General features: G+C 47.3%; 2 protein-coding genes and 1 pseudogene across 9 annotated transcripts in view; 2 read left to right on the forward strand and 1 right to left on the reverse strand.

Annotated features, from left to right (window-relative positions):
• Window positions 1–662, forward strand: part of NUP188 (nucleoporin 188) — a 66,205-nt gene extending 65,543 nt beyond the window's left edge. The window contains exon 44 of the mRNA XM_088453443.1: window positions 58–662. Within this exon, the coding sequence (XP_088309569.1) occupies window positions 58–234 (177 nt within the window). The 3' untranslated portion in view covers window positions 235–662. The remainder of the gene's footprint in view (window positions 1–57) is intronic.
• Window positions 663–713: 51 nt separating this feature from the next.
• Window positions 714–26,302, reverse strand: part of SH3GLB2 (SH3 domain containing GRB2 like, endophilin B2) — a 60,771-nt gene continuing 35,182 nt past the window's right edge. For 5 of the 8 annotated variants that reach the window (XM_088453453.1, XM_088453452.1, XM_088453448.1 and 2 more), the window contains 5 exons: window positions 24,310–24,399; window positions 22,048–22,148; window positions 2,620–2,634; window positions 2,307–2,532; window positions 714–2,228 (listed from right to left, as the gene is read on the reverse strand). In XM_088453453.1, the coding sequence (XP_088309579.1) occupies window positions 2,121–2,228; window positions 2,307–2,532; window positions 2,620–2,634; window positions 22,048–22,148; window positions 24,310–24,399 (540 nt within the window). In that variant the 3' untranslated portion in view covers window positions 714–2,120. The remainder of the gene's footprint in view (window positions 2,229–2,306; window positions 2,533–2,619; window positions 2,635–22,047; window positions 22,149–24,309; window positions 24,400–26,302) is intronic. The other 3 variants (XM_088453454.1, XM_088453451.1, XM_088453449.1) reach the window with 1 other exon arrangement.
• On the forward strand, window positions 15,251–15,368 carry LOC148481499 (5S ribosomal RNA; annotated as a pseudogene).

The raw sequence follows: 26,302 nt of genomic DNA on the forward strand, positions 1-26,302 counted from the left end.
TGTTGCTGTATGCCTGATATTGCTGGATTACACTTCAAATGAACGATCTCATTTTAGAGCACCCTCATCTCGAGCCTGAATCGTTACATCCGGCGAGGGATCCCGTCCTCTCCTGCTGGTGGTCTCCTACCCTCCCCTCAGCCAAAGGCTGGAGCCGCTGCAAAAGTGGCCCCTGAAGCACAAGAGCCCATAATCCAATTGGTTCAAGCCTTTATACGTCATGTACAGAGATAAGTGGCGTCCGCCATGAGCACATTGAAGAGTGTACATAGTGCTCCTGTACCAACCATGGACCACTGCCTACATCGTGAAAGGTACAGAGGAGCTCACAAGGCACTGTATAATACTGACTCCACCAATGACGGAGAGGGATCATGTTCACATCAGCCGCTACCACCTCATAGGAACATTTTGGGACACAAAGGGGTGAATGCAGTTGGACCCCCCCACAGCTAAAATCCAGTACCGGCGTCCCCTTCTGAGCAGAGACTCTATACACAGCATGCAGTGCCTGACGGTCATTTGCCTGCGTGCTTGTTTTTCTTTTTGTATGAATACTTTTTTTTTTTTTTTTCCCCTCATTCTTTTTGGTAACTTCTATTTTTTTGAAACTTACATCCTATTTATACCGAAAGTAAAAGAAACACGTTTCCATCTTGTGGTTTTATTAGTCACTTTTTTGTCGCCCAACAAAACGTACACACACCACCTCCTTTATGCAGGAATGATTTATTTTATTAGTAACTAATCAAACACAGTAAATGCAGACAAGCAATAAATAACACACAGATAACAGAAATTAACGGATACGTATGTTTTCGGTGGTGGACCCTTTTGGGTTTAACTGCAGCTCGTTTCAAAAAGATTGGAACGCTGCAGCCAAAAACCAGAGCACCAAAGTGTGACTCCTGCTTTTATCATTGTGGTCATATCGGCAGCTGCTGTGTGTCCTACAACATCCGGTATGGTGGACAGGCTATCTCTATAGTGCGGGAACACCACAGTCCCATCCCAAAAATAAGTTACATGTAGTAATTCTCTTTTACTAAACGTGTAGCTCCTGAAAACATACTAATCATTGAAGGCCAACAGAACTTGACTAATGACTCTCCAGTCCAGGTATCTCTTCAGTAGTATAAATAGGAATATATACATTCTTCCGATTTAAGCTTTTTAAATTTTGTTTACAAATAAGATGCCGGTCATTAACCATTATGGCTGAAAGGTTAAGTCTGTGTTTTTAGACAGGAGGTGCTGCGTACCAAAGAGTAAGTTCTCTGCTGTACTGAGACCGACACACACAGAGCGGAGGAAGCCAGTTCATGGACTGAATCAGTATGAAGCCTATTATTCATCACAAACCATAACGGAGGTCACTGGTTGCTAGTACAAGCTTCACCCCATAAACTGGCTGCCTCCACTAAGCATAAATGAGGTGTCCTCTAAGTGTAAGGGTGTTGGGACAGAATGTTGTTAAAAGGGAATGTATAGAAGATGGCTTTGTTCTATTAGGAGTGATGTCACAGAATAATTCCGGCTGAGACACGAAGTGTACATTCTGCAGTAATAAGCCACAGCAGAAAAACATTCACCCTGCATAGTGCCGCTAAAGTGATCTTTTTGCCAGTCTGCTACAAGCCCTGTGACAAGTTGTTGCAGGAACCCTAAAACACTCACAAAGCTCCCCCACAGAGGGCCATTAAAACAATCAATTCAAACCACACACTTTGCAGTTCAAAGCAAAACCAGAGTTTGAGCTATATCTGCCGGGTGGCTGGGTCTGAGTGCCAGAGAGGCTTACAGCCCCATCGCTGGGGGGGAGGTGAGCAGGAAGGGGGCATTTTTTAATATGTAAATTTAGTGCAAGTATGTTTGGTGGTGAAAGGTTAACGTGTGAGCTGCTCCCTCAATAGCAGATTAGTTTAATGATTACATTGAGCAATGAGGTGCTTAACCTCTTAACCGCTGGAAAGTTTTATTAACTTTGGAGGCCAATCCAACACAGGGTCCAGTGATGAGGGGAGACTTGCAAGGACAGATGAAGGGGATGGGGATCTGAAGAAGCAGCTCGTCGGGGCAGTTGGCTTGTTGAGAGATTCTGTAGACCTGTAACCTTCAGCCTAACTGAGGAGTTCCAGGTATGTAACGGGTACCTTGCCTTTCTGGTTCCCCCTCTCTCCAATGAGCCAATCCGGGTCCATTCCGGGGAGGCTGTAAACTGTGATTAACTGAAAGGGAACAACAAATGGTCAGCTAGGAGAAGATCTGACACAGTGTCGATAAAACTGCTGCTTCCGCACCCTCACCTCATCTGCCCTAAGAGCCAGCTCGCTGCTATCCGCTGGCTCGTAATCGTACAGCACTCTTGCTTTTCGCGTGCCGCTTGAAGGTGGCTTCACTTCTGTTGGGTTTAGAGTCCCGTCTGCAGGGTTGGGGCTTACTGCTTGGAGCAGGGGCAGAGTGGCAGCTGGAGGGGAAGTGCTAAGCGGCGGCGATGTGGCATCTACATTCCCCACAAATGTTGCCGGAAATCTAGCAAGAGGTTAGACATTGGCAAATTATTCAAGCTCCCTCATTACAGTACTTAATGTAACAGGTCAACCGTAAAAATATACTTACACCTCACTCCTGGAACTGCCGGCAGAGAGAGAGAGAATATAAAGACAAGTAAATCCTTTCCAGCATTAAACCATTGTGCGTTTAGAATATTATATTTTAGTTCATCTCTAAAGTCAAAAATCTGACATCCAGTAGCTCATTTGTGTTTTTACGGTACCTGACTTCAAACAAGTTTGAGGAGGCAGCTGAACTTCAATTGAGGGACACAGCGAACAAGTAATAATTCTTTTACTTATGTATTTTTCTCTTCTCTGTTTATTAGGGGGCACTGGATATCATGGGGTATAAGGGGAAAAAAAATGCTCTAGCTCCCTCACCTTCTACACCCAGTTCTTAGACAAAAACAGAGTTCCCAAAGGATAAGCCAAGAATACAGAGCGAGGGGGAGACGAGAAAAACATTGTTTCTACTTCAGGGTCCATAGGGGGTCCACAGGGTTGACCTTGGGGTATAGGTTGGGAACCAAATCCGGGCACCACGCAGTTAAAGCTTTTAGCTCCCAGGATGCACTTGGGTCCACTCTCCCTATAACCCCACCCCCAAGCCAGAGGCACCTCAGTTTAAGTTGTGCCCGGCCGGAGTCGGGTCACCGTTTAGTGCAGTGGGGAGCTGATTAGCAGCCCCTAAGCTTTATTTTTTCTAAAGGACAGAGTTTTTTATTTTTCCTTTGGATTCTTCAGAGCGGCAGCGTCAGACTGTCCATAGGACGTCTAAGCTGCAGCTCCGTCACCCCGCTGGCGCTGAGACGCCAGTACAGATCTGGGGATCTCAGCGGGACCCCAGAGTCTGTACTAGCCGGACTCTGCGGGCGCCCAGGACTGCTGCCGGATCCACGGGGAGCAGGTAAGGTCGCGGATCACCGCTTGCGGTGATCCGCGCATTTGAAATGCAGTCCTGTGCCTCCGGTCTCTGGGGACAGACCGGAGGCGCCGGCAGTGGCGGCGGGCCCCCCATACCCCGTGTGTCCACTAGACCACCAGGGACTTAGTGTTCGGTGCAGGGAGCCGGCGTCCCGGGGGTTAATAGCCGGCCAGGGGAGACAGCCTTCCCTGTTACAGCGGCTCCTCCCCTCAGCTCAGCGCGCCTTTCAGTATCTATAGTCTGGCGTCGCTGAGCTGCTTCCTCCGCGGGCCACGCTTCTTCTGAGGTCTCCAGCGGCCATTTTCTCTGTGGTGCAGCAGAGATCTCTGGAGATGGCAGTTGGTCCAGTCCCCCTGCGTACCTGGCCATCAGGTCAGTGTACACAGCGCTGTAGCCTTCCCAGACACTGAATCTGGGTAAGTTGCATGCAGTGTAATAGTGCAGTATATTATATGACATGTTTATGTATATATGTGTATATCTGCATTGTATGTGACTTATGCTAGTGCTGACTGTCTGTATTCTCTCACCTGTCAGTGTATATCTATCCCTTTCCTTATCTGCCCTAATACAGCTGTACTTGGGGTGGTTCTGAGACCTCACATTTATATACTTGTTAATATTTGTGAGGTTTGTCACATACTGTTGCGTGCTGCACGTTGCCATATTTTGAGTGGAACTGTGTGTTGCATACGCTGAAAATGGGTCCCTGCAGCTAATTTTTAGTATCAGTCAGGACCAGTATAGCGCTGCTTGATCAAGAGCGTTATGCTGCACCCATTTTTACTATCCTGCAAGCCATGTGCTGCAGGTGTTAGTGCGGAGGATTTAACTCTTAAAGGGTTCTGTATGTGGCGTCATCGGGTGCCGGCCCCTTTCACGACCCCCTTGGGCGGTTTGTTTTCTCGGGATCCTCTTAATTGCGGATCGCCGGGCGGGCCCCATTGTTGTACCTCACTTGGGGTTACTTCACCATACTACCCCTTTTTCATCTCAGGGTATCTCGCAGTTTCTTGCACTCTTCCCCAGTGACACAGACTACCGCTCCCTACAGGGGTTTTTCGAGTATATGAATTCCCCCTGGTGCCACAATAGTCTGTCATGCCCCTTGCAGGGATTACCACAACAGCCACACTGGGTGGATGTCGTTTTTCTATGAAACGCAAATTGGCGTGGTTGACGCCCTGTGGTTACTTCCCACTTGGCTCTACCGTGAACTGGATACTGTTTTGGGCTCTTTCCCTCTTACATGGGGGGAAGCCTATCTCAAGTATTATTATCCCTGCTTTGGGCTGGTGGCAGGTCCATTCTGGTTAGAGTGAATGTTGACCTGCACCTGTATCATACACCCTCAGTATGGCGTGCCTTCTGGTTCCCTGTTGCTGACTAGCGGGTGGATCGCATGGCGGGACTCTGGCTGTTGCCAGATATGAGGTATTACAACAGTGTTTGGTCTCCTGTCCCAAATTCCCTGAGGGTCATCATGAGCCCCTCCTGGGGTGGATGGGCATGTTACTCGTCTGATTACAGACGTTACTACGCCTCCCATTCCTGCGTGGTCGGATTCTTCTGATCCGTAGGTGGTAACTCTGCCTGAAATCAGTATACTCGCTTTCAGGGGTTGTTACCCATCCTACCATGGCGATAGCATGGTTGGTTAATACTATTGCATACTGAGCTGATGCATTTGTAATGTTTTTTCCCCTCCAACACGTCTGGGGTTCAAATGTATTTGGTCGCTCTCGTAATATATGCAGTTGTCATAGGTGGACATGCCTATATTGGATACCAGCTCCTAACTTTCAGAGTTCCGGCTGCGACGGTATCCTCCGTAATACCCTATGGCTGCGCTCTGGGAATGCAGAGGTGCAGATACCATCTATAGGGTATATCTTGTTGGGTCCTGACCTTGACAGTGGCAGTACAAATTTCCCGCCTTCAGCTATGCTCACTATAGGGCCTCAGACTATTAAGTCTTTTTGTCCTCTGGGTCAGCCTAAAGGTCTGTTTCTTCATAGACTGTCGGCCTTTACAAGGGCCGACATATCCACTTCCGAGCAGGCCTGGACTGCCAGCCGATCCTGCTTCTGAACCTACGGATATATATCGTCAGCCTGACGAGACAGGCCTACCACTGGGAGATGGCGATTTTCTCAGTTTGCCCGGTACTAGTGTCTAGTTGCCGCAGCTACGTGGGTAGGAGGGTACGCACTCTCTTTGCTCAGGCGGCCTATTTCCATGTGATGGTACTCAGGCCCTTATTCGGAACAGGGCCTTACAAATCCAGAAAGCTATACAGTTGTTGCGGTAAGCGGAGCTAATTGGGCCATCCCCACTTTCTCAGCGAGGGACTGGTTGTTCTGCTTTCTTTCTGGTGCGGTGGCTGAATGGTCCTCTTTGGCCTATTCTCTGTCTCATTTCCCTGAACCAGTTCCTAAAGCTACCTGGGGTCAGGAGGCAATCCCTATGCTCCATCATACTATGTTTGGAACCTGGGGACTTTATGGTATCACTGGAGATACAGGACGCGTGCCTACGGGTACTTACAGAGACCTTACCTCAGCATGGACTGAGGTTTGCTGTATCACAGCACTTAGGATTTTTCGGGCTCTGCCTGTTGAGACTGCTCTCAGCCCCACAGGGGTTTACCAGCGTTTTGGATTTTCTGACAGTTCTTCTGTTCAGTATATCCCAATGCTCCTGTACCTGGATGGCCTCCTGCTCTTAGCAGAATCACCGGGGTACTTTACAGCCAGGTCAGGTTGACTGTGGCTTCTTCAGGGTGCAGACGTTTAATCAATGGGGAAAAAGTCCTCCCTGCATCCCTTTCTGGGTATTCTTCACCTAGGAGCCCTGCTGGATTCTCAGAATCTGAGAATTCTTCTGGCGTAAGACGGCATCTCCACTCTTCCATTAGGAGTACATGGATGTCTGCGCAGTTGACATATGTCTTTACACTCTGGGATGCATGGTCCACTATTCAGTGTCTGCCTTTGGAAGTGTGGAATGGGCTCAGTTCCATTCCAGGCCTTTCCATAATTGGCTTATCTCCAGATGGAACAAGTTTTTTCTGTCTGATCACTGTTCAAACGATGATGCTCTCCCCGGAGGCAAGTCGGTCCCTTTTCGGGTGACTATGGCCATCTCGTCCAGGGTATTCTTTGCTAAGGACAGTGTCTGGTTCGCATCCATTTCAGTGCAGTTGGATGTCTGTCGATTCCACCCTGTCAATTAACTTGTTGGAACTTTAGCCTGTCTTGGGCCTTCACTCTGGCATAGCCCTTGTTTCCCGGTGAACCTGAAAAAGTTCAGTCCGACAGGGTCAGAACAGTGGCTTTCTTTTAGCAATACTGTTCGTTGGGTGGCAATGTCAGGTATGTCATACATTCGGACATTGTCTAAGGGTCTCCTCCCGACCATCTCGACAGTGTTCATTTCAGGTGCTCTCCATTGGGAAGCGGGAGTCCTCAGCCGTCACGACGTGCATCCAGGGGACTAGTCTCTTCCCCAAGAGAGGTTTCATCTCCTGGTGAGCAGGGGGGGGGGGGTCCTCCAGAGGTGACCCTCATGGCCTTCTGACTATCACACTATGGTGTTACAGTCCAACTCTGGGGATTCTGAAGCAACCTTCAGTGACTCTTTGTCGGTGAAGTGGTTCTTCCAATTTGCGTACCTGTGTTCTCCGGTCTCCATTCTTCCTCGAGGGAAGTGTTTCAATCGAGACGGAGATGCTTTCCTGCTGGTGGCTCCTGATTGCCCCAGATGTCAGGGGTACTTGGTTTTTCGGAGTCTCTCCATCGATACTCCATTCCTGATGCTTCACTGCCCAGACCTGTTGTCTCAGGGTCCTGGGGTTTGCCTTGGACCAGGGTAGTTTGTCTTTGACTGCGTCCCTACAGTGGTCTTACGGCTTCCCTGGCTTTGTCATCGTTGGAATGATTAGAGCACATGGATCAGCTTTTGCTGGGACCTACCACAAACTGTGGCAGCCATAATTCTTATGGTATTATACCTGTCGATATGATCCTCTGGGGTCCAGGATTTCCAGATATTCTGGCATTCCTTCCGGCTGGCTTGGGTTTCACCCTCGGCCTGGCCTTCCTGACAGTGCGGATCTCTACACTGTCAGTATGATTAAGATATGGAATTGCTCCGCTCTGATATCCAGTTCATCCTTTGGAGTGTTTTCTGGATTATGCCTCCATTTGTCCTCCCTAGGGACTCCTTGGGAGTTAGTAGTGGTTCTTCGTTAACTCCGGGGAAAGTTAATGGAACCGCTGGTTGTGATAGCCATTACATGGTCTATTGCTTTGGCTTTCTCTCTTTCTCTCAGGGAGTTTATATCACCCAGGAGAGTGTCGGAATTGGGAGCGTTCTCATGTGGCTCCCTCTTCTGGAGGGCATCTTGTCAGGGTGTGAGTTGCTCTCACCCTGTGTTTCTTCTTAGTGATTTTTAGGTTCCATATTATTCTGGAACTTATGGTGAGGCCATTCAGTCCCCAGTCCTCTCGGCTGGTGTGGCCTCATTGACTGTAGTCCGGCCTCTGTGGATTTATGTGATCCGTTAATCGGACTCCTTATTGGTGGTCTGAAATTTCTGGTTTTAACAGGAAAGGATGGCCGGCCTATGGCCAAATGTTGGCTGGACGGCCTCGTATGTCTTCTTCAGGGGCCTACCCATGGGTAGGCCTTTCTGTTATTGATGCTTGTTTTTTCTCGGGCCATGTAACCCTCATGGGTGGCTCGCTGTGGCGCCTTGGCTGTTTTGCCTTGCTAGATGGCCACGTGGTCTTCTGTCCACACCTTTTTAAGGTTCTAGGCATTGGTTTCCTTTGCCTCTCCGGATGCTTCCTTTTTGGCGGCGGATTCTCCTCTCAGCACAGGAGCGTCCCCTCCCTTGGTTGAACTGCTTTGGGACATCCCCAAGGTCAACCCTGTGGACCCCTATGGACCCTGAAGTAGAAAACAAGAGATATGGTAAGAACCTACCTTTGTTATCTCTGTTTCTACGAAGTCCATAGGGTCCACAGGGCGCCCGCCCTGACGCACCTGGCTTCGAATGGGCTGTGTGGCTGGTCACCGGTTTTCCGTCTCCCATTTCTGTGAGTATGGTTATCGAGTGTTCCAGTTTTCTCTCTCTTTTTCTCTCCTCCTCCGGCCTTTGGCTACTTACAAACTGAGGTGCCTCTGGCTTGGGGGTGGGGTTATAGGGAGAGTGGACCCAAGTGCATCCTGGGAGCTAAAAGCTTTAACTGCGTGGTGCCCGGATTTGGTTCCCAACCTATACCCCAAGGTCAACCCTGTGGACCCTATGGACTTCGTAGAAACAGAGATAACAAAGGTAAGTTCTTACCATATCTCTTGTTTTTTTAACGAGGATAATAGTGACGCAATCAGAGCATTACGAGTAGGATTTACCAAAAGTACAAATATTTAATTTTCTCCAACATCCGACTGGGGCACCCTGTATATGATTGGGACATCTCAAAGCTATCCCTAAGATTGTTGTACGCAGCACAATAATGAGCGTTATGGTAAAACTTACCTTTGTTAACTCTCTTTCCTCGAAGTCCACAGGGAGACCTTGGGGTATAGGTGGTGGTTGAGGACCGGGCGCCACGCGGTTAATGCTTTCAGCTCCCAGGATGCATCAGTCCATCCCCCTATACCCGGCCCCTGAGCCAGAGGCACCTCAGTTCGTGACAAGCCGGAGGAGGAGAAGAGAGCAGGAAGACTGGTACACACAAGTATCACACTCATGTAGAAGTACACGAGAAACCGGTGACCAGAAACAGAGCCCATAAGAAGCCAGGTGCGTCAGGGCGGATGCCCTGTGGACTTCGAAGAAAGAGTTAACAAAAGGTAAGTTTTACCATAACTAATTTTCTTCTTCAGGGTCCATAGGGATCCACAGGGAGACCTGGGGGATGTCCCAAATCAGTTATTCAAGGGTGGGGACGCTCAGGCGCTGAGAGGAGAAACCGGCGCCCAAAAGGAAGCATCCTGAGTGGCAAATGTATCGAAGACATAGAACCTCAGAAAGGTATGGACAGAGGACCACGTGGCCGCCTTACAAAGCTGTTCAGCTGAGGCGCCACAGCGAGCTGCCCGTGAGGGACCCATAGAGCGAGTAGAATGAGCAGTGACAGTAGCCGGTACAGGAAGGCCTGCCGGCATGTAAGCCTGTGAGATAGTCGTACGAAGCCATCTAGCCAATGTTTGTTTGTTATCCCTTCTTGTGAAATCCATAGAGCACAAATAAGGAGTCTGATTTCCGAAGAGAAGTGGTACGGTCCACGTAGATCCTGAGGACACGGACCACATCCAAGGAGGCATCACCTGCCGATAGGTCTGGTGATTGAAAGGCCGGGACTACAATTTCCCCATTAATGTGGAAACAAGAAACAACTTTTGGAAGGGAACGTCCCATGGAGCCACTGGAGGGACAAACAGAGGTTGCATATGGAGGACAACCTGGAGGAAGGTGTGGACATCCGATAGTGGAGCAATTCTACGCTGGAACAAAATGGATAGAGCAGAGACATGCACTTTCAGTGAGGCAAGGCGGAGTCCAAGGTCCAATCCAGCCTGAAGGAAGGTCAGTACTCTAGAAATCCTAAACACTTAAGGGTTGTAGCTTCTGGTACGACACCATTGGAAATATGTATGCCACACTCTGTGGTAGATCCGAGCAGAGGCTGGCTTACATGCTCTGAGCATAGTTTTGACCACAGAGCTAGAGAATCCTTTAGACCTTAGGAGGGATATCTTAAGAGCCACGCGTCAAAGACAGACGAGCCAGGTCCGGGTAAAGGCAAGGACCCTTAGACAACAGGTCCGGACTTTGAGGCAGCAGGAACGGAGTGTCGTTGGAGAGACTCCGAAGATCTGAGTACCAATGACTTCTGGGCCAAGTTGGAGCCACCAGCAGGACCGTGCCTCCGTCTTGTTTGAACTTCTGAAGAGCTGGAGGGAATAGGTACGCAAACTGGAATGTCCACTTCACTGACAATGCGTCTACGAAGGTTGCCTCGACATCCCTTGGTCTGGACTCTTACACCAGCAGTTTGTGATTGTGCAGAGAGGCCATGAGGTCCACCTCTGGTAGGCCCCATCTGTTTAATAGGAGTTGAAAAACTTATGGATGAAGAGACCAGTCCCTGGGATGTACGTCGTGACGGCTGAGGAAGTCTGCTTCCCAAATGAGAACTCCTGGAATGAACACTGCAGAGATGGCCGGGAGGTGACCCTTGGCCAGTCAGAATGCATGACATTTCTGTAATTGCTGCCTGACTTTGAGTTGTTGATGTAAGTCACTGTTGTGGCATTGTCAGACTGTACCTGTACAGGTTTTCCCTGAAGTATGGCCTGGGCCAGTATGAGGGCCCTGTAGACAGCTCCAAGTTCCAATATGTTGATTGGCAGGGTTGATTCGACTGATGTCCAATGGCCCTGGAAGGAATGTTGGCTGGTCACTGCGCCCCAGCCCCAGAGACTGGCGTCCGTTGTTAGGAGTAACCAGTCCGGGATCCAAAAGGGGAGACCGTTGGTTAGATGAAATGTCTGTAGCCACCAAGATAGGGACAGGCGCACCTCTGGAGAGAGCACCATCGTCTGAGCCGATGGGGCAACCCGTTGCACCTAGCGAGGATTAGCTTTTGCAAAGGCCTGGAGTGGAACTGAGCATACTCCACCATGTCGAAGGTGGATACAATGGATCTCAGAACCTGCATTGCTGAGTGGACTGACACGGCAACTGTGGAGGAATCTGCGCACTCGTAGCTGAAGTGTGGAGATCTTGTCTGATGTCAGAATATTCTCTGGTCCTGAGAATCTAGCAGGGCTCCCAGGTGAATCATTCCGGAAAGGAGCGTGGACTAGTCACTGCGCTCCAACCCGGGAGAATGGCGCTCGATGTTAAGATTACCCAGGCCTACTTGGTGGCTCTAGGAAAGGACTGACCTTAAGGCTTTCCTTGAGGATGAAAGAACCTAAAAGATGTAGTCAGAGGCTTTGTAGTAGAATGCAGTTTTTGATGCCGCCAATGTGGTTACAATCTTGTCAAGGTCTGGGCCAAACAAGATCTCCCCGTTGTAGGGTAATACTCCTAGGCCCTTCTTGGAATCCGCATATGCCTCCCATGAGCGTAGCCGCAGGGTTTTGGCGGGCAGACACTGGCCGAGACTCTGGAGGTGAGGAGACTGGCATCCAATGTCGCTTCTCCAATATAGGAAGCTGCATCTCGTATGTGAGCAATGAAAGACATCTCATCCCTAGAAGCATCTGCGGGAAAAGTGTCTTCAAGTGCATCGGCCCAGCTCCCTTTAGCTTTAGCCACGAAAGAGAATATATCGATTTAAGGCAAGATTCAACCTTCCTATCCGTAGGATACTGTAGGGATGGGAAACTTAGCACTCTTAATTAAACGTGTAACGTGAATCCACCGCAGGGGGAGTCTCCCATTTTGAACAATGATGATAGGTGGTCATACGTTTTTGGGGCTGAAACCTCTTAACCAGGCGTCTGCCATGTGTTCAGTTAGTTGATCCGATAGAGGGAATTCTGCTGAAGCCACTTTCTGTCGTTTAAACAGTGGGTGCTTTGATTTAGGATCAGGCTCGTCATCTTCTATTAATAAGAAGGATCTAACAGCTCGCACCAAGGCAGGAATATACATTTTAGACTGACCCTCTTCCTCCCCTGGAGGGGAGTCAGTGTTGGCGAGATCAGCATCTTCCGCTTCCTCAGATGACACTTCAGAATCTGAGAGCTGCCTGGACTGTGAGGATAACACAGGATGCTTAGAAGGCTTACTGGATAGGAGCTTCTCACCTTGCAACATAGTTTGAAAGGCTGTAGAGGTAGTCACCAGACTCTGTACTGAGCTATAGAGTAGGTCTATCCATGGAGGGGCCACAGGAGGTAACTGTATAGCCTGAACCTGTTGTGGCAACCCCAGAGGGGAGATTACGGCCTGTTGTGGTAACCCCATAGGGGGAATTAGAGCAGGTACCGCTAGGCGGTCCGCAATAGTAGCCAGCACCTGAGAAAAGGAAGCCCAGGGGGGCTCTTGTGCAGGAGCTGGGGGGGGTGTGATGGGCCTGGTGGAGTATAACGCTTAGCACATAACTCATCTGGTATCTAATCCTCCTCACTTAAGCGTGTAGCACATAACTTGCATGATAGCAGATGCTTGCTTGCTATTCTTGCCTTTGCTAGACATAGCTGTAGAGTAGTATATAGCACACAATATGGTACTGGGTATTATGCAACCACTAGGTATGTAGAATATAAGTAGGAATGCAATATACTGATCCTGTCTTCTGCTTGGGCAAGCTGCAGGAGCGCACACCACAAATATGGCACAGAGCAGAAACCAACTGTATGCGACAAGCCTCACAAATACATTTGTTGTAGAGAAGTGAGACACATGAAGAAAAACCTGAATACACCTGTATGTTAGGGAAAAGTAAGAAAAAAAAAAAGGGAAAGAGATATACTAACAGTATAGAAAAATAAACAGACATTCAACACTAGTATAAGTTACATACAATGCAATATAACTGCAGAATGGCACTACAATCAACTACACAGATTCTGTGGTCAGAGACTCAACATCTGGTAGCCTATAGCGCTACATAACCTTACTCCAGGGAGAGGTATGTAGGAGGATAGGAACCAGCGTTTCCCTGAGAGAGCTGTGGCTGAGCCTGGATAAAATGGCCACCGGAGACCTCTGAGGGGGCGCGGTTGGTGGAGGAGAGCAGTTCAGGGAAGCAAGACCTCAGAGGAATGGCACCCTGACGGAGACAAAGTTTTTTAGGCTGCCTAAACAGCCCACTGCATAACGGTGACCCGACTCCAGCCGGGCACCGACGAAACCGAGGTGCCTCGGGGGCGGGGTACAAACAGATGCACCCTGGGAGTTGAAAGCTTTAACCGCGTGGCGCCCGGTCCTCAACCACCACCTACACCCCAAGGTCTCCCTGTGGAGCCCTATGGACACTGAAGAAGAAATATTCATTACTGGCATCTCTGGGTGCCAAAGTACTAAATCTGTAGAATATTGTGAAGATATGCACTGAAGATCAGGTGGTCCTGGGATGCTCCCACCAATCTGGTGGGATTCTCTCTCATTTTAGGAAACGGTCACACATGCACCAACGTAAGCCTGGAGAATTACTAAAGTAATTCCAGCTCCCAAATAGACACTTACTAGATGAAACTCTGTGAACATTAAAAAGAACAGATCAAGCGCCCTGCGTCAGTTGCGGGTCCTATAGACCATTTTTATTAATGCCCTAACAATATCCAGAGAACCCTCCTCTTCTGGAGACGTGTCACGGCTGATGTTTCTGGAGTAAGGACTCAGATGATACATTTCTCCTTCATCCACTAGGGGACACTGGAGTTCAAGACAGTGGGGTATAGACGGTGGTAGAGCAGAGCCTGGCACTTTAAATAATCTAGAAGTGTGACTGGCTCCTCCCCCCTCTATGCCCCATCAGCCCCAGTTTTTAGAATGTGCCCGAGAGAGCCGGTCGCACATCAGGCTGTCTCCAGCCTTTCTCATTTAATTATATTTAAGCTTTTATTACAAGCACTGAGGACAGGCAGGCTGCTTACTGTGGCAGTCTGCCTGCTACGTGGGAGCCGCCGGGAAGGGCACCACACGGCTACTGCAGCCTGTGTCCGGTGACCCTAAGGAGGGGGCACACATAATGGAGTCATCCGACCCTGCGAGGACCCGCCACTGCTCACACCGGCATGTGTCCGGGTTCCACGCCGCCCCCTCAGCCCAGCATCCCGGCCGCAGCAGTCCGTAAGTATGACCACTGCTCCTGATTAGCAGGAGCAGTGGAAGTTAGCTGGGCTCAGTGACATGCCGCTAGCGGTCACTGTTAATGCCCGCCATTTCAGCGGTGCCATTTGTTACTGAGCTCTGTGGCTCAGTGTTGAGGCGGGCTCTCCCCCTTGAAAGGCAGTGCAGCGCCGACAGTCCGCAGTCCGGGTCCTCCTCCCCAGATGGGGAACAGGAGGTGTAGCCGCGGTAGGCGCGCTAAACGCCCGCCATTAGCGGAGCAGACAAGCTAATAATTGAGCCGCGCCGGGGCTTGTAATGTAGAAGCTCCGGCGACGGCTTTGACGGGGGCACTTGGAGCCGCTTAGCGGCTGTCTGTAATACACCGCGCCAGTGCTCACAAATAACACCGGCGCCGAGTTGATCTCCCGCGCGCCCGTTAGACGCCGCTACTGTGGGGATGTCTTTACCTGCAATGTCTCTCCTCTTGTTACAGGAGGAGACGCTGTACCGCTGAGAAGTGGTGCGATGATAGTGGGAGAGTCTCCATTGCACCGCGCACCCTCTTGCCTGTATTAGTACAGCCTATGTGCCCCAGGCAGCAAGTGCTAAGAATGCGCGGAGGCCCGCCATTCTCCATAACAGGAGCGCTGCGTCTTCCCTTTTCAGAAGGCGAGCTAGTGTACGCAGCTGAGGCACAGTCAAGCTACAACAGACCTGCTGGACATAGAGCAGCGCGGTTCTGCTATCATTGCGCTATAACATGGCTGCCTTTCAGCGCTGACGTTGTGGGCTCGGATCCCACCGCGGCCCTTGCTGTGTGGAGTTTGTGTGTACTCTCTGTGCTTGCAGCAGCTGAGCAGGCTTCCCTTTTGGCTAGTCTGTAGCATAGGGCTAAATAGCCTTAACATTATACCAAATGCAGCTCCCCAATGTAGCGCTGTATGACCGTCACGCCCTGCCATAGCAGCTTACGGCCTCACCACCCTGAACACGCCCGATCTTGTCTGATCTCGGAAGCTAAGCAGGGTCAGGCCTGGTTAGTACTTGGATAGAGACCGCCTGGGAATACCGGGAGCTGTAGGCCTAGAACAACATCAGTGCTCCCATGAATCCTCTCCGGCCTAGCAGGAGAGATGTTTAGTTAATGAGGGGTTTTGCATCAGGAGCCTTGAATGCTCCCCCGTTTTCCTGGCACAAACCGGATTTACAACTACTCCGCTTTATGCAGTTCTATTAACGGGGCTAGCAGTGCTGACTGGAATGTAACACTTTGCACACTCAGAGCGGTATTCCAGCGCCCCCTGCTTCCCTTCTAAGGACAGTAATTATAGAACATACATTTCATAGCTCTTAATTATTGCTCATGTTCTTTTTTTTTTAGAAAATGTTACTGTCATCTCCTGCACGCAGGTAGTATAGTTTAGTGCACTACCTGCAGCGGGGAGTGCTTTAGCGTGGGTCTCCTATGCCCTCCCCCTCCCACGCTGGCAGTGCTTCAGCGCAAACGGTAGGGATGCCTGTCACTGGGTGACAGGAGTATAGTGATGGCTGGTTTGCTAGCAGAATGGGAACTAGCCCAATCCCCTTTTAATTTTGAACTATAACACCGCGTTATGAGGTTCTGAGAGGGGCCAGTTATTCAGTTGGTGCACATCCCGGCTAGTAGCGCTGTGCTGACGAGGCACAGTCCCGCCAATTGCAGCGCCTGCTATTACCCCCTGTCAGACTTTCCCTTGGAACTGCCTCACCGCATCTATCACAAAGGGTGCCTTGCTTCATCTAAAGTCTGAGCTACCTCATGGTATACTAACTACTTTGCCTAAATGTATAGTATTAGCCGCTGTTCTGGCGCCGCGGTTAGCACTTATGGTTATAGCATACCCTTCACTCAGGGTTAGCTCTTTTTTGCGTCCCTTCCCCAGGCTTATGCCTCACATTGGCTCGCCTTTGAGAGGGGCAGTACTCTTCCCATGTATATATGTGGAAACCCATATACTACATTTAAGGCTGATCTTAAAACCTTTTTCACAGCTTTCTGTGCTTACCTTAGAGGGTATTGCATCTATATAGATTTATATCTTCTGTGCTCCATTCGGTGGCACATACAAGAAGAAGTTAGTGATGCACGGCTAGTGCGGTGGCATTACTGCCTCACAGCATTGAGGTCGTCTTTTTGATTCCCACTTCAAAAACGGGTTCATCTGGAGATAAAATGGCCCACCTGATAAGGCGAGTACACCAGTAACGGAAGGGTCCCAGGATCGAAAAACCAGTCTGGGACAGCACGCTGCTAAAATATCCTGCCCCTACGCAGTAGCAGAATGACGGCCACACGCGGCACATGAGCAGTCTCTCTGAGTGGAGGCAAGCCACGTGCGTGTATGTATATGTATGTGTATGTATATATGTGTATATATATATGTGTATAATATATGATTGTATGAGGTACGCGTATCCATATGTAGATATCGCTTCTTAACCTTACCATAAGAGCAGAGGTAAGATCTGTTCTTATCTGTTTTGTCTGATACCTAGCATATTGATAGAAGGAGGCTGCGATTGGAGGCTGACTCTCCTGATGCGGTTGTTGGTACAATAACTCCGCTTTACACACACACACTCCCTGGGGTTTGAGTTGTGTGTGTGTGTGTGTGTGTGTGTGTGTACATATTCATATATATATATATATTTATGTATGTGTGTAGGTATGCCTATAATTCCACAATCATTAGGTTTACCTATAATTACACACATGCGAATGCCGCCTGGGCTTCCCAGAAGCTGTAGGCTAGATCCATACATATTATATGGTGCTCTATAAACTAGTCATGTGATGCGGCTTACATAGTAATAGTCTTAGGCATTGCTTCCAGTATGGACCCTATATATGTCCTGGGGCCTTCGTGTATGTCCACACATGTATATAAAGATACGTACTTACACCCTCCTGGGGTTATAGTTCGGTTCCCGTTAGTCTATATCTACAGCACCCCGTTCGGAGGACCCATTATTATTTACAATGATGCACTTGGTAGAAGACTTATTAGACACCCATTCCTTGTATGAATACTTGGGATGACAAATGCGTTCCTTGTATGAATACTTGGGATGACAAACGCGTTCTATGTCTAAGTACAGGTACCCTTAAGTACAGGTACACTTCTCAATATCAATTCTGGTACTCCATATTATTGTCACATATCTCAATAAAATTAGACTCTAAGGGGCCCTTGTGTACACTTCATATCATGAAGGCCTAGAGCCACCTGCCGATATAAGAGTGTCATGCCTGGGTGGTATTAGATTGGTGGGCATAATACGCACTTCACCATTATAAATATTTATGTAAGGGTACTTACACTAGCAGATCGTTTTAGGGGTATATGTATAGTCTAAACACGACTATACAGATACACATCTCTTATGGAACAGGCTCAAGTATAGAGTCCTGTTCTACGATCTTCTTGTCTCCACTAACATTTTGCTAGTTTCCACAGTATTTTATACTGCACATCTCCAGATGGATGTCCGTGCTGTAGAGCATTGGTCTTGGCCCACTGAAGCTACTCTCTATTCCTAACGTGGCAGGTTGCTGTGTGATGGTAAAGGTCAGTGACATTCTACATAGCGTCCAGAGGGCTTTTGGTCGCTCACAGGTAAGAGCATACCTCACTAATGCCTAGGAAGATGCTCCTATTTCATGCAACCTGACATACATAGTGTTATTCTCCCTTATGCACCCTAGCTGCTGTCCTAGCAGCCATCCACTCTTTTAATCAGTTGGCTCTACACTTTAGAGTTTTCCTGGTGTGTGGGTGCATCGTTACAACATTGGATTAGTGACACTATCTACTAGAATCTGTTGGGGTTATGGACCGAAGCGCACCTATGGGCTAGTGCACGTCTTTACATAGATGTGTAACAGTCACTATGTTCCACGCAGGGGGCCTGGTTGGGTTTTCTGTTATATAGCTGTTGATATTTGATCACACTGACATGTACCTGATGGGTACCTTCATGGTTGTCCTAGTGCTCTAGCCTTGCTGACTGGATGCTTCCCTATATTGGTAGCTCTTCCTGGTTGACTGTTGCATTCGTGCTCCTTTACTGGTAGGGTTTCGGCCAGCAGTTGGTACTGACTAGGCACTTCCATAATGCTGGAAGTTGTTTTTCTTTTTAGCGGCAGCGTTTCAGTTGCTGTTTTATCCCTGTTTTCACAATGTGATGTACTGCTGTCTGACCCTCTGAAGGGTCTTGTGGTCTCAATCCTCTCTATTTCGCCTAGGGCTCATGCCCAGTGGGATCTCCACTCTTTGGAGACTTCTATGGCCTAACCTTTCTGCTGGTTAACAACTTTGTTGTAGTTGGACCTCAAGGATGGTTCAGGGCGACTGTTCGGTCTAGTCTTTTGACTCCCGGCATACTCTGTTAGGAGTCTGTGGACAAGTTTAGCTCTGTATATTGATATTGTTATACTTCTGTATATACGATTATGTCCAGCTGTGCTGGGATTCTGCTGTCTGCACCTGTTGCAGCTTACTGTTTAGCCTCTAATCCGGTTCTCGAGTTTGTTCTAGTTTACGGCCCTTCTATGGATTCTTGTTGGTGCTCTCGGCTACCAACGGTCCGGTTTGGTCTATTTCAGTTGAGATAACTGGTTCTGACATTTCTCAACTGTCTTTGTTCTCTCGCCAGCCGTTCTGTTCCTTTTGACTTAACCTGTACGTTATGGAAGTTTCTATGACTGTTTAGCGAGGAGTGGTATTTATCTCCTGTGCTCTACGACACTTAATCCTCAGCTTCCGCTGGGCCTATGGTTCTTGGCGGTCCCTGTTTTGGTTTGGCCGAGGGGTCAGTAAGTTCTCCGCGCTTCCCACCCGGGAGGTTGGCTTTGGGACGTCCCCACTGTCTTGAACTCCAGTGTCCCCTAGTGGATGAAGGAGAAAACAGGATTTTGGTACTTACCGATAAATCCCTTTCTCCGATTCCACAGGGGACACTGGACGCCCGCCCAGCGCTGCGTACCTGCCGTTTTGTTTGGTTTCTATAGTTGTGTGACTGCATGGGTTCCCTGCAATGGGTTCCTTTGTTCTCCTTCAGTCGGTCTTGTTCCGTTCTGTGGTCTTCTCCTTTTCCTAATTTTTCTGTTGTCCTCCGTCTCCTCTCGGGCTCAGTTCTTAAACTGGGGCTGATGGGGCATAGAGGGGGGAGGAGCCAGTCACACTTCTAGATTATTTAAAGTGCCAGGCTCTGCTCTACCACCGTCTATACCCCACTGTCTTGAACTCCAGTGTCCCCTGTGGAATCGGAGAAAGGGATTTATCGGTAAGTACCAAAATCCTGTTTTTAGCACCATCCAGTTATCCATACGACAGGACTAATGAAGATACAACCAGGGGCGTAGAGAGATCGGCCTGATGCGGATGAAATGAGGGGGCGTGGCTATGCCCCTTTAGGATTTGATTACCAAAAAAAAAAAAGACTTTTGCAGCGCATGTTGGGGAGAGGGGCGTTGTGAACCCCCCGGCCCAAAGCCGCGGAGGGGGGGGGGGCTAGGGCCTGTGTGATTTAAGAGGGTGGGGGAGCAGTGCCGGGCCTGGGTAATTAGTACCCGCCCCTCCCCTCTCGGCGCCTCTGGATACAACTTAGTACAAATAAAATATTTTACTGAGTAGAATGTGCTGCGAGATACAGTCAGGTCCATAAATATTGGGACATTGACAGAATTTTCATATTTTGGCCTCTATTCACCACCACAATGGCTTTGAAATGAAACAAACAAGATGTGATTTAACTGCAGACTTTCAGATTTAATTTGAGGGTAATTACATCCAAATCAGGTGAACGGTGTAGGAATTACAATGGTTTCTATATGTGCCTCCCACTTTTTAAGGGGCCAAAAGTAATGGGACAAACTAAACAATCCTAAATCTAACTTTCACTTTTTAATACTTTGTTGCAAATCCTTTGCAGGCAATTACAGCCTGAAGTCTGGAACGCATAGACATCACCAGACGCTGGGTTTACTCCCTGGTGATGCTCTGCCAGGCCTCTACTGCAAATGTCTTCAGTTCCTGCTTGTTCTTGGGGCATTTTCCCTTCAGTTTTGTCTTCATCAAGTGAAATGCATGCTCAATCGGATTCAGGTCAGGGGATTGACTTGGCCATTACATAACATTCCACTTTTTAGCCTAACTCTTTGGATGCTTTTGCAGTATGCTTCGGGTCATTGTCCATCTGCACTGTGAAGAGCTGTCCAATGAGTTCTGAAGCATTTGACTGAATTTGAGCATATAATATTGCCCGAAACACTTCAGAATTCATTCTGCTGCTTTTGTCAGCAGTCACATCATCAATAAATACAAGGGAACCAGTTCCATTGGCAGCCATACATGCCTACACCATGACACTACCACCACCATGCTTCACTGATGAGGTGGTATGTTTTGGATCATGAGCAGTTCCTTTCCTTCTCTTCCCATCACTCTGGTACAAGTTGATCTTTGTCTCATCTGTCAATAGGATGTTGTTCCAGAACTGTAATGGCTTTTTTAGATGTTGTTTGGCAAACTCTAATCTGGTCTTCCTGTTTTTGTGGCTCACCAATGGTTTACATCTTGTGGTGAGCCCTCTATATTCACTCTTGTGAAGTCTTCTCTTGATTGTTGACTTTGACACATATACACCTACCTCCTGGAGAGTGTTCTTGATTTGGCCAACTGTTGTGAAGAGGTTTTTCTTCACCAGGGAAATAATTCTTTTGTCATCCACCACAGTTGTTTTCCGTGGTCTTCCGGGTCTTTTGGTGTTGCTGAGCTCTCTGGTGCGTTCTTTCTTTTTAAGAATGTTCCAAACAGTTGATTTGGCCACACCTAATGTTTTTGCTATCTCTCTGATGGGTTTGTTTTGATTTTTCAGCTTAATGATGGCTTGCTTCACTGATGGTGACAGCCCTTTGGATCTCATATTGAGAGTTGACAGCAACTGATTCCAAATGCAAATGTCACACCTAGAATCAACTCCAGACCTTTTACCTGCTGAATTGATAATGAAATAATGAGGGAATAGCTCACACCTGTCCATGAAATAGCTTTTGAGTTGATAGTTCCATTACTTTTGGCCCCTTATAAAGTGGGACGCACATATAGAAACCATTGTAATTCCTACACCGTTCACCCAATTTGGATGTAATTACCCTCAAATTAAATCTGAAAGTCTGCAGTTAAAGCACATCTTGTTTGTTTCATTTCAAAACCATTGTGGTGGTGAATAGAGGCCAAAATATGAAAATTCTGTCAATGTCCCAATATTTATGCACCTGACTGTATCTCTTTGCCTCTAACACTAGTTCTCCCTACAAGTTAGAATATTAGTGGAACGGTCTAGTTTGGCATAGTTGACAAGTTTAAAATGGGTTAACAAGTCAGTGGCTGCATTATGTTCTTATCTTAGCCAGTATAAATAAAAAGCTGGTGACCGTATAAGGCACAGACAGCGCTAAACATAAAGACAATTACAGGGGTTGATTTGTCAAGCAGTTTAAAGCGTGGAGAAATGGACCAGTTGAGAAACTGCCCATAGCACCCAATCAGCTCCTACCTATTATTTTATAGACTGTACTTGATAAATGCTACGTCAAAACTGACTGGTTGCTATGGGCAACTTCTCAGCTGGTTCACTTCATGCTGTTCACTGCTTGAAACATCTACCCCACAGTTCTTTACTATAACAGAGTCTGATATCTAGATCTCCATCACACATACCTGCCCAGCTGTTTCTGCAGATCCACCATGTACTGGTAGCACTGAGCAAAATACGTAGCCTGGTCTTCTGCAAACTCGTGCAGACAGCGGAGGTGATTCACCTAAGGAAGAGACCGCACCGGTCATGTGGTTCTTTTCTTTATTTTATTAACTCATTCATAAATACACACTGATTACATAATGACAATGTAGTTCACCCTGGATTTCTGGAACAGTCACAATTTGTATTAAGTTATTATCCTTTGGTAAACGCATCACTGATTTGCAACAATGGCTGGCGCTAGCCTTCGTCACCATTCAAAATGACTGCTCACATAAAAATCCAGATAGTCAGGCTGAATGTAATTAAAGAACCAACACTATGGGGGGAATTCAAATGTCCTGCCGACGGCTTTTTTTTCTTCCTTTAAAGACGCCCGACAGAGCAATTCAATTGTTGCTGTCAGGGCGCGATAGCCGCCGGCGCCAGCATTTCTGCACGCACTCAGGAGTGCGCGAGCAGAAATGGGTCTGAAACACCCTGGTTAGGGCGCGCTAACCGCAGATAGCGCGCCCTAACCAGAAATCAAGACGGGTTTAGCCATTTAGACGGCTAAACCTAGTCTTTTAGGCGGCGAAGAGGGCGATAATTAATGAGCGCCCAGAATAATTGAATATCAAACTGGGCGCTCATTAATTAGCACTACCAAAAAACATTTGAATCGCCCCCTATGACTTTATAGGAAAACAAAAGTAAGTTTTCATAACAACTTAAACAAAAAGGAGGAAACCGGCAAATGTATTGCCCATGTAGTCTCCCTCATGAAAGCACAGTGTGTAAATTCTGGTTTCTAGTACGGTTGGTGTAATGGATAGCAATTCTGCCTCATATTACTGAGGTCTTGAGTTAAATTCCCACCATGGCCCTAACTGTATGGAGTGTGTAAATTCTCCCCGTGGGCTACTTTTAGAAGACTATGGTACTGCTGCTATTACAAACTAATGTTTTGCAGCCCTCTGGACCATGGGGTTGTAGATGGGACTGCAGGAGCTGGCATTTAAACTAAATCTGTAGCTTTAACCCTAAGGGCCGTATTCAATTAGGAGCAAAAAGTCCGCTGCCTGACTTTTCGCTGTCATCTGAGGTTTTGCCGGCGAAAGCTTAACGTGCGAGTCCCCGCATATTAAATTGCAAATGTGCGAAAACGGGATCCGGCGAAATCTAATTAGGCGAAAAGTCCTGTTGTTTTTGGGGAAATCAGCCTGACGCGCCCCCTAAAGATGCTCTGACATGGGGGTTCACTATGGGTACCCCCGAATAGCTCAGCAAAAGGTATTTGGGGTTTTTAAATGGTCTCAAAAGGCGCTATTTAGCATCTTTCAGCAAGTGGTGAAGGGGGGTAAAATAGTAGTCCCATCAAATTTGGGGTACATGAAAATGGGTGCAAGCATCTTTAAAATTGGCTAAAGTCGAGCATGAAAAAGCGCCAAAAACGCACCTTAAGCAAACACCTGCAATCAAAAATACACCTCCCACATACTTGCACACCCCCCCAAATGTTATTTTGCTAGTTTTGATTTTATACCCCCACTTTGATGTTTTTCGTCAACTTTTTCAAAGTGCTTTTTTGGAGTGTCCTTTGTGGGTTTTTTTAGCGTTTTTTGACCCAAAACCCCAAATTCTGCACTTTTTTCCGCCAGGTATTCATTGGCGAATCTTTTCCGCTGGTTACAAAGCGCAAACTTTTCGCACCAGCGAAAAGTCGGACAAATTTAATTTGGGGATAAGTGGAATCGGCGAAAAAGTTTTGCCGAGAACAGCTTTTCGCCTCTAATTGAATATGGCCCTAAGACTTACCACTGAATATCCGCTTAAGACACCTGGTTCCTGTGAAGTATCCGCAAATATTAAGGATCTAAGGCAGAGGTTCCCAAGCCTGGTCCTCAATGCTCCCCTACAGTTCAGGTGTTTTCAGCGGATATTCTGCTAATTTTTTAAAATAATTTTGCCTTTAAGTCAGAGTTTCCCAAACATTGTCCTCAAGGCACCCAAACAGTTCAGGTTTTAGAGATATCCATGGTTGAGTACAGGTGGTTAAATCAAATTAACCGAGGTACTAATTAAGTCACCTGTGGTGAAACATGGATATCCTTAAAACCTGAATTGTTAGGGTGTGAGGCCCGAGTTTGGGAAACTTTAAGTGCTTACTGTTAGCATTGCCATCACCCATCTCTTTCCGGTCTTTAACCCATACTTGTACATGACACTGATCTAAGACTCACATGAGTACTGCTTATCCCTTCCAAAAGAAGCCTGGTCACTTCAGCCTGACGATCAAACTCTGTCTGGGCCACTCTCAGTTCATGTTCTGCCTGAAAGAGAAAGAATTTATCTTACATTACTATAATGCAGGGACTCCAAGTAAAATACTCTATTCTCCCTCAAATCTAGACTAGTGTCTGTAAACAAAGCAAGATGTCATCGACTGCTGCCTCATGAGGAACAGTGGAGGCACTTAGTGCCTCATGAATGTCACTAGTCCCTATTGAAATAGCAGGTGTACTGGTTCAGTCCAAAAATGGCTGCTTCCACTCCGTCCATTTTAATAAACTGGTGCAATCTACCCTAAAGCTGGCCACACACTAGACCAACTTACATCCAACCAGCCAACTAGTTGATTGGTTGGAATGAATCTGGTAAGGTATGTAAGCACATGACAATCAGCAATTAGCTCCCAAACGCCGGAAAATGGACATAAAATGTTGTTTGAACAAATTGTTTAGATCAAACATTTAACAAACTTGTCTGATGACCATTTTTATCTGTTTTCTGGCATTTAGGAGCAAATTGCTGATCATCAGTTACTCCCATACGTTACCAGATTTCCATTCCAACCAATCAACTAGTTGGATGGTTGGATGAAAGTTGGTCTAGTAAGTATGCATAAGCCCATAGCATGCAGATGTGTTCATTAGTGCCATCTACTGCAAATAGATGATGCCAATATCAGACTGACTGCACATTATAGACGTGCTGCATAATCCTAGTCTAATGCACTACTGAATTAAATAAGAGCCATGCTTAATCAAGATAATTACTTCTTACTTATCTATCACATTAACCCTATGACAGTAGGGAGGACCGAAGGGAGCAGAATATTTAATTAAAACATTAAATAAAAATGGGTGATCTAGTGAACTACTCAAATAAACACCCTCCAAAATGGACCTGTCACCTTGAATTAACCTTTTTTATGCCAAAGAACACAATAAAACACTGAGATGTACTAAGCCCAGAAGAGTGAAAAAGTGGAGAGAGATAAACTACCAACCAATCAGCTCCTAAGTGTCATATTTTCAAACAGTCTAACATGGCAGTTAGAAGCCGATTGGTTGGTAGTTTCGCTCTCTCTCCACGGCTTAGTACATACACTGATCATATAATCTCCTTTATCTTGAACTGCATTGCATGTAACCCCTCCCTATTGCCAGTGACACTGTAAGCAAATGAGGGGGGAGGTGGAATGTATTCTAGCAGCCGAGTGGTTTTGGGATATGGCTGAAGCAATTCTTCCTGCCTAATCTAAATGGGCATCAAATTAATATTAATAGCATGTGGGTGCAGAGTGAAACTAGGATTAAAACTATCAAAATTAAAAACTCATGGTTTTTAAGCTTTTTCATTGAATACATATTCGTAGAAATAATCACAGTGAAGGCAGCCATTTTGTGGGATGGTAAAAAAATATTCAGGGTATTTCAGCCTATCAGCTCAAAAGTGCCTCGGTGATGTCACTAGTGACTAGCAGCCGACAGGCTGCATTCTCTATATTAGTACTGCCCACAAAATGGCCACCTCCATCGTCTGTAGGTGATAGGAGCACTTTATAGAAACAGAACATTTATTTGAAATATTACAGACCCCCCTTTCAAACACCCTTCAATAAAGCAAATCTATTTGGTGAAAGAGGGGATCATGCTAGGTAGGGGTGCGATAATAAACAAAACGATACAACAGATAGTTACACAACAAAAAAACAAGTGCCTGAACAGACCAAACGCTATCTGTGGTCAGAGGCTCCCTCAGCCAACATGATACAGGTGGTCTCACTAGACATGAGGGGCTCCCTGGCCTGGTGGCTCAGTAATCGGTCATACTGCACAATTGTATGATATGCAGGTGTGACTGACACACACGTTCTGCATCAGACAGGATGTATAAAACACATATGATATATATAGCGCCTGATTCAGTGGTGGATGCAGTGTCTATTTT

This window comes from Taudactylus pleione, unplaced genomic scaffold (assembly GCF_031769625.1).
Source record: "Taudactylus pleione unplaced genomic scaffold, aTauple2 ptg000579l, whole genome shotgun sequence".
Classification (NCBI taxonomy): Eukaryota; Metazoa; Chordata; class Amphibia; order Anura; family Myobatrachidae; genus Taudactylus; species Taudactylus pleione.